The sequence below is a fragment of the Phycodurus eques genome, chromosome 6 (genome assembly GCF_024500275.1).
Source record: "Phycodurus eques isolate BA_2022a chromosome 6, UOR_Pequ_1.1, whole genome shotgun sequence".
NCBI lineage: Eukaryota > Metazoa > Chordata > Actinopteri > Syngnathiformes > Syngnathidae > Phycodurus > Phycodurus eques.
The window spans coordinates 2,803,365-2,811,769 of record NC_084530.1 but is presented as its reverse complement, the minus strand read 5'-3'; the positions used below and the strand labels follow the sequence as shown (position 1 = coordinate 2,811,769).

Below are 8,405 nucleotides of genomic sequence, written 5' to 3'. Positions count from 1 at the left end.
ACCACCTTACTTCTCTTACGGCTCCTTTCCAGTGACCAAGATATCAGACACTTTCACGGGCTGCAGAGAAGAAGCCTCTCATGACCCTAAACTGTGCCACCAGGACAATTTTCCTGACTTTGAAATTCAGTGGGCAACACGCTTCTGTGGTCACAGAATGGTGGTCCATAAGCAGCCAAAGCCACACGACACGCTCCGTTCCCCTGGATGAATTTTCCTGACGCTGTGAGGCTAACGGCACTAACGCTGTTGTGCTGGACCTTCAGCGGCTTCTCTAACCGCTCGCAATGGCCTGCGGATCGCATCCGTTTCGCCGCTGCCTCAAAACACAACGTGTGTGGGAGCCAAACGGCAAAACATATTTGCCCAGATAACGGAAAACACTTTACACTTAGGGGAAAATGTATTTTATATTTTATATACACCATAAATAGTTAAAAAATTTAAAAAGCTAGATTTGTTTAAAACACATTTACGACCGAACGTTACAGCGGGAGTGAAACATTAAAAATTAGCAAATTATGGCTATATTCAATTTGGTAGCTTTACAGTTATATTTTGGCAGTGGGGAAATACATCCCATCCATCCATTCTCTGAGCCGCCTTTCCTCACCAGACTCCACACAGTCGGGGCCGGGATTGAACCCGGGTCCTCAGAACTGTGAGGCTGACGCTCTAACCAGTCTCCACATTGCCGCTGGGGTAATACATATGTTTTAAATATGTTTATGCTCAAACATGACATAATGTACTGCCAGCGAGCCAGAATTCAACAAACTAGCTTCCCACCACCTATTCTAGCTCCTTCCCTCAGGTAGGCGTTATCAAACAATGTAAACTAAAACCAGGAGACATTCCAACAGCTTCTTCCCTCGTGCCATTAACTTCTTGAACAGTTAACTTACAATGTTATTGCAACATGCTGCCAATTTTTCACATGGCTCTTATTCGTACACTTAGTGTTTTATCACGCTGCACTATTTGCATACTGTTGCTGACGACTACTGGCCACTCGTGTTTGAGAACTCTCGGCACCATTTGCGCAATCATCACTGTACCAGATCATTGCAGTATTAGTCACTTGAAATTGCTCTAAATTGCTTGAGGACTGCATCATTTTAGCAATTGCCACTATATCAGTATCACCACACTAGTGGTAGACTTTCATTGCTCAGTGACTCTCAACACACATTTTTTATGTCCTAAATGTATATTTCGTCACAGTAGCTGTCTGTTGTCATAATAGAGTGGCTCCATCTACCGGACACAAATTCTTTGTGTGTCTTCTAACATACTTGGCCAATAAAGCTGATTCTGATTGAAAACAAAAATGTAAATAGTAAAAAAAGTCTTACTTCTAGGTTATTCTCAGCGCAGAGTTCCCTTAAATAATCAAGTAAAGAACAGATACGTGAAAAATCTACTTAAGTACAGTTCCCAACTCTGCATCTTAACACAATTCCATCATCAATTAAAATCTCAGTGCACATGACCTTGTATCTTGTATCCATATTTTCCAACTGTCAGTCCTACTGTATTTTGGCTGATATGTTGGCTCGTCAAGTGGTTCTCCACTGCATAATGCATTTCCCAAAGGCTGTAGCTTCTGATAATGGCACATACTTGAATGTCTAGTGAAGTTGTCGACACAGTGGTGGTGCAAGGTGTCAATTTATGTTAGGTGAAAGCACGACATACACACAGTGGAGTGTTAAAGTGCTGCCACCGCAATTAATGCATGTATTGTCTAAATGAGCACTTGTTTTATTCCCCACATTCTGGGCTCTTCCCCTTCAAGTAGAGGCCACTCGTCCATATGCTGATACCTGCTGGGCCAATGGTATGTCCGTCTTTCATTTCCATGACAAATTGATGCAGAACCTGAGCTTTGGAACTGGAGAGACTTTGCGTGCGGACTCTTATTATCTGGCAAGTGTAACAGTGGGTAACACCGGACTGGTTGCAGAAGCAAAGCCCAGAGTGGGAGAAAAACCGAGTGCCAGTCAAGACCGCAGCCCGTGACGTTAGGACGGTGAAGGTGAAAGAGCTCTTAGCCATATCTTAACAATTCAGTCCTATATTGTTGTCAGTCTTTGCACATGCTTTCAGCACTTATCTTCAAACACATTTAATGTATTGAGAAACAAAACCCCAAAATGAGCTTGGTTGCAATTTAAGGACTTATTTACAAAACATTGGGTCTGTGGTGGGCGACTGGTTAGAGCGTCAGCCTCACAGTTCTGAGGACCCGGGTTCAATCCCCGGCCCCGCCTGTGTGGAGTTTGCATGTTCTCCCCGTGCCTGCGTGGGTTTTCTCCGGGCGCTCCGGTTTCCTCCCACATCCCAAAAACATGCATTAATTGGAGACTCTAAATTGCCCGTAGGCATGACTGTGAGTGCGAATGGTTGTTTGTTTCTATGTGCCCTGTGATTGGCTGGCAACCAGTTCAGGGTGTACCCCGCCTCCTTCCCGATGACAGCTGGGATAGGCTCCAGCACGCCCGCGATCCTAGTGAGGAGAAGTGGCTCAGAAAATGGATGGATGGATATACATACATACATGCATAGATATTATATATATATATATATATATATATATACACAACCCCAATTCCAATGCAGTTGGGACATAAATCAAAACAGAATACAATGATTTGCAAATCATGTTCAACCTATATTTAATTCAATACACTACAAAGACAAGATATTTAATGTTCAAAATGATAAACTTTATTGTTTTAAGCAAATAATCATTAACTGAGAATTGTATGGCTGAAACGCGTTCCAAAAAAGCTGGGACAGGGTCATGTTTACCATTGTGTTACATCACCTTTTCTTTTAACAACATTCAATAAATGCTTGGGAACTGAGGACCCTAATTGTTGAAGCTTTGTAGGTGGAATTATTTCCCATTCTTGCTTGATGTACAGCTTCAGTTCTTCAACAGTCCAGAGTCTCCGTTGTCGTATTTTATGCTTCATAATGTGCCACACATTTTCAATGGGAGACAGGTCTGGACGGCAGGCAGGCTAGTCTAGTACCCGCACTCTTTTACTACGAAGCCATGCTGTTGTAACACATGCAGAATGTGGTTTGGCATTGTCTTGCTGAAATAAGCAGGGGCCTCCATGAAAAAGACGTTGCTTGGATGGCGGCATATGTTTCTTCAAAACCTCGATGTACCTTTCAGCATTAATGGTGCCTTCACAGATGTGTAAGATACCCATGCCATTGGCACTAACACAACCCCATACCATTACAGATGCTGGCTTTTGAACTTTGCGTCCATAACAGTCCGGATGGGTCTTTTCCTCTTTGGCCCGAAGGACACGGCGTCCACAATTTCCAAAAATAATTTGAAATGTGGACTCATCGGACCACAGAACACTTTTCCACTTTGCATCAGTCCATCTTAGATGAGCTCGGGCCCAGAGAAGCCGGCGGCGTTTCTGGGTGTTGTTGATAAATGGCTTTTGCTTTACATAGTAGAGTTTCAAGTTGCACTTACGGATGTAGCGCCAAACTGTATTTACTGACATTGGTTTTCTGAAGTGTTCCTGAGCCCATGTGGTGATATCCTTTACACATTGATGTCGGTTTTTGATGCAGTGCCGCCTGATGGTTCGCAGTTCACGGGTATTCGATGTTGGTTTTCGGCCTTGCTGCTTACATGCAGTGATTTTTCCAGATTCTCTGAACCTTTTGATGATATTATGGACCATAGATGATGAAATCCCTAAATTCCTTGGAATTGTGCGAAGAGGAACATTTTCCTGAAACTGTTCGACTATTTCTCAGTCACTTGTTCACAATCTTTGCCTGTGAATGACTGAGCAATTTACAGAAGCTCCTTTTATACGCAATCATGGCACCCAACAACGGACCTCTGTAATCTAGAATTTATATTTCCTAAGTGTAGCAACCTTCAGATTATGAGACTGATAAGAGGTTTCTTGTCACTTTTCCTACATTTTACACATTAAAAAAAGAGACATGATGCCCTTTACGAGACAAATAGCTTGATTATAACGTTAAGCGTCAAATCACGCTAAACCGGAAGTAACTCGGGCGTTGCTTCTTCAAGGAATTTATTTCTTAAATAAATTACATTTTATCCAAACGCCAATATACGCTCCATCCATACATCCATTTCCTCACTAGGGTCGTGGGCATGCTGGAGCCTAGCCCAGCTATCATCGGGCAGGAGGCAGGGTACACCCTGAACCGGTTGCCAGCCAATCGCAGGGCACATACAAACAAACAACCATTCGCACTCACATTCACACCTACGGGCAATTTAGAGTGGTCAATTAATGTGCATGCTTTTGGGATGTGAGAGGAAACCGTAGTGCCCGGAGAAAACCCACGCAGGCACAGGGAGAACATATGCAAACTCCACAAAGGCAGGGCCGGGGATTGAACCCCGCTCCTCAGAACTGTGAGGCTGACGCTCTAACTAGTCGGTCACCGTGCCGTCTATGTGTGTGTATGTATATGTATGTGTGTGTGTGTGTGTATATATATATATATATGTATGCATGTATACGTCGGCCACACACGCATACACACATACATGGCACGGTGGCCGACTGGTTAGAGCGTCAGCCTCTCAGTTCTGAGGACCCCAGTTCTGAGGACAAATCATTGTATTCACAACACAATGTCCCAACTTCATTGGAATTGGGGTTGTGTGTATATATATATATATATATATATATATAGTCATGATACTTAAATGTATCTTATTGGACTGGACCCAAAATCAGACTGAAGCGGAGGGAGGAGATGAGAATGGTTTATTTAGTAGTGGCTCAGAGGTCGTGTATCCAAGGCGTGATCGTGGTCCCTAGGAACAAGGAACGTGCAGGAAATGTGAGGAGGTGGAAGAGCTTGACGGTGTCGTTGGAGTGGGTCGTGAAGCGGGAGGCACGTGAAGAACGCTGGAGGCGGAAGACAACACAAGTGGATGAGTACAGGTGCGGGTCGTTGGATTATAATTTACATCCGAGAGTAGGCCTGTGTACAGCAAACGAGTGGGAATACTCTGGCGTCGGATCCCTGGGTCAGGCATGCTTAACTATAGGCATGGATGAGTGCTGATTGGGAACAGGTGCGGAGGCAGTGATGAGTGCTGATTGGGAACAGGTGCACAGGCGAGGGGGTGGTTTTAGAGAGAGAGAGAGAGAGAGAGAGACAGAGAGAGAGAGAGAGAGACAGAGACAGAGAGAGAGAGAGAGAGAACTGACTTTGGCGGTACTGGGGCCGACTGGTTAGCACATTTTCCTCAGTTCTGAAGACCCGGGTTCAAATCCGGCCTACCATGCATGTTTTTTTTGGGATGTGGGAGGAAACCGGAGTGCCCGGAGAAAACCCATGCAGGCACAGGGAGGACTGCAGTTCTTTAGATGTTGTTCTGGGTTCCTTTGTGACCTTCTGGATGAGTAGCTGTGCTGGTCTTCCTGTAATTTTTGAAGGCGGGCCACTCCTGGGAAGTTTCACCAGTGTTCCATGTATTCTCCGTTTGTGTGCAATGGCTCTCACCGTGCGTCTGCCTCACGGTTCTGAGGACTGGGGTTCACTCCCCAGCCCCGTCTGTGTGGAGTTTGCATGTTCTCCCCGTGCCTGCGTGGGTTTTCTCTGGGTACTCCGGTTTCCTCCCACATCTCAAAAACATGCGTGGTTGGTTGACTGAAGACTATAAATAGCCCGTAGGTGTGATTGTGAGTGCGAATGGTTGTTTGCTTATATGTGCCCTGCAATTGGCTGGCGACCAGTTCAGGGTGTACCCCACTACTCTCCCGAAGATAGCTGGGATAGGCTCCAGCACGACCGCGACCCAAGTGAGGAGAAGCAGTATGGAAAATGGATGGATGAATGGATATTGACTTTCTGTTTGGAAAAGAATTCTCAATTGAGTCATACCTGATTTTTTTTCCCCAACAGTAACTCGGGCCTTGCTTGAAATTTGGGTTATGAGTTGAGACTTGTGACTGTACATACAGTATTTGACCTACTTCCACCTTTGCCAGATGGCAATCAATAACATTTCCCTTTGCACTGCTGTCAACTCAAGCCGGTAATGTTATAGACTAAACCCTTCCAGCAGAGGACGGCAGAGAACTAAAAATAGGGATAGGTGGAGCCACATCAATGGCCCATACTTACTGCTGCAATGAGGGCTATTCCAGGAAGTAGGTTTCGTGAAACCTCGGAGGAAGTTAACCCTGAGATGAGGGCAGCGGCAGATCGAGAAAAAATATTTATGGGGTGGCAAGAAGAGGGCAGGCATTTTTTGAGGGGTGGCAACATATGAGAGATGTATATATACTGAATATAAAACACATAAATATATAAACACATAAATATAGGAAAAAAAATGAAAAAAAGTTGAGATCATCATTTTAACACCTTTGACAAGACTCACCAGTGAGCATAACATGAAGTTGGCATGCCTATAACACCTGAACGCGGCGATTTCCATGTTGCTCAGCAAAACGCTTCACAAATTCATGGAGATCAAAATGCTTTTGTGTGTTTTGATTCAATGCTGAGTACAGCCAAACTCGATCGTGTCTTTTCTGTCATAGTAGACCGGAAATAAGTCTTTATGAGCCGGAGAGATGAAAAAATTCTCTCACAGGATGCATTGCTCACTGGTAAAACAAATGCTATTTTCCGCAATCTGAACAACTCGTAAAAAAACATCCTGGTATGGGTGCAAAAACGCAGTGAACTTGATTAGAGGGAAAAATGCCGACATGCAAAACAGTAAGTATCTTTTGACTGTGAGTATTCTAACCAGGGATGAACTTTGTACCAGTCGCTGCGGAAGCTTCTTCTGGCTCCTCCCTGGAGTGTCTTAGGGAAACTGTCTCGCATTGGCTGCGCTGGCACCTCGTACCTGGACTTGGATACGTCTAGAAGATGGAGCGGAGGAAAGATTCAAACTGCATTACATCTGAACTAATTATACAACATAACAAATAGCAAAAACAAAGTCAATTATAACCATCAGACTGTGTTAACATACACTAGGATTTTAGCCTGGGTAAGTATTTTTAGGTTCATTTGTTTAATTTTGGAATTTAACCTGGCATTAGTATTTATTTTTAAAAGTCTAAGCAATGTCTCGTAAATGCACCTTACACCAAAATGTCTGTTTGTCATTTGTCGTTCTTATCAATATGTAACTTCGTATACTTAGTAACAACTTCCATACCATGAGGACCAGCTCGACTGGAGATGGTTGCTGATGGATCAGGCACTCTCTGAACTCTGAACCCTGCACGTCATCGTTCCCGCTTTCTGCCTCCTCCATCTCTTCAGCACTGTGGCGTTCTCCAACCTCCTCCTGTCCCTGGTCACCATTGCCTTGTATTTCATCCCATTTCTTTTGCCCTTCTCTCTCTCCTTCCACATCACCCTTACTCAATTGTTCATTTTCTATTTGTGTCACCTTTCTCTTCGGTGAGAAAAAAAAACTGCAAATGCTACCTTTCTTCTTCACGACTGTAAGATTCAAAGTTATTTCACAGCGTTTTACAGACGGTGACTCAATATTGGCTTTTCCACAGATAACGTAAGACCCAGCTAACATGACATGTACAGTTAGCAAAACAACGTTCTTAACACTGATTTTTATTCTCTCAAAATCCCGACTGCAACTATACTAGCACTGTGCTTTCATTTTAATTACCCTTCTTGATAGATAGACAGATAGATAGTTGTTCAGTTTTTACCTCTTTCCTCCTGTGTCTTCTTTCCTCTCAACTCCCGAGTCCTGGCTCCCTCGCTTTTTCAAAACAAATCAGTGTCTTACGGCGCAAGTGTTGTTTCGTTTGCGAACGTTTCGTCCAAAAGAACGAATCGTTTTAGTGAACGAAGTAAACTGAATTAGTTTATGAAATGATTCGTTCTTTGAACTTGGCCGCCACCCGCCGCCGAGAGACGAGCGAGTCGGCTGGGAGAGGAAACGGAACTGTCAAAGCGTTCTGTCACTCACTTCTGACTCTTCGGCGAATGACCAATGAGCAGCCAGCGTGCAGGCGGGGCGGGACTTCATTAAACGTACTGCTATGTGATTTGCGATACGCCAGCGTTGTCACTCACTTCGGCGAATGACCAATGAGCAGCCAGCGTCAGGCAGCGCCGTCCAGGCGGGGGAGGGACTTAAGTGAACTGAGTGATTCGGTCAGTTGAACTTATCGTTCGCGATCCGTTTGACACGAGTGATTCGTTCGTTGAACTTTTTCTTTCGTGCTCTGCTAAGGAGCGAGGTACGACGCAGTGAACGTACTCACGAGTGATTTTAACCGTAACCGCTATTTTATTTTATTTTATTTTATTTTAGTCAGTCAAGCACATGAAAACAAGCACACATATTTAAAATAAATGTAAATTAATAA

The 8,405-nt window shown here is 44.1% G+C and overlaps 1 protein-coding gene across 3 annotated transcripts; it reads right to left on the bottom strand.

The window, feature by feature from the left end:
- Positions 1-4,788: 4,788 nt before the first annotated feature.
- LOC133404357 (uncharacterized) lies at positions 4,789-7,964 on the bottom strand. 3 transcript variants are annotated; one of them, XM_061680167.1, is made up of 4 exons: positions 7,740-7,964; positions 7,220-7,357; positions 6,800-6,917; positions 4,789-4,940 (listed from the first exon to the last, which is right to left on the bottom strand). In XM_061680167.1, the coding sequence occupies exons 2-4, from the start codon at positions 7,316-7,318 to the stop codon at positions 4,801-4,803; spliced, it is 357 nt and encodes a 118-aa protein (XP_061536151.1). In that variant the 5' UTR covers positions 7,319-7,357; positions 7,740-7,964; the 3' UTR covers positions 4,789-4,800. The 3 variants fall into 3 exon arrangements, with proteins under 3 accessions (XP_061536151.1, XP_061536149.1, XP_061536150.1); XM_061680165.1 differs by lacking the exon at positions 7,740-7,964 and having other exon boundaries at positions 7,220-7,732; XM_061680166.1 differs by lacking the exon at positions 7,740-7,964 and having other exon boundaries at positions 6,818-6,917; positions 7,220-7,732.
- Between the last annotated feature and the right edge of the window lie 441 nt (positions 7,965-8,405).

What these genes read in the sequence shown, in the direction of transcription:
- LOC133404357 (XM_061680165.1), bottom strand. Translation starts at nt 7,597, where the DNA reads ATGTTAGCTGGGTCTTACGTTATCTGTGGAAAAGCCAATATTGAGTCA. An exon ending in CAGTCGAGCTGGTCCTCATG is followed by an intron (nt 6,918 to 7,219) that starts GTATGGAAGTTG and finishes TCCATCTTCTAG; the next exon opens with ACGTATCCAAGTCCAGGTAC. An exon ending in TGGTACAAAGTTCATCCCTG is followed by an intron (nt 4,941 to 6,799) that starts GTTAGAATACTC and finishes TTCCGCCTCCAG; the next exon opens with CGTTCTTCACGTGCCTCCCG.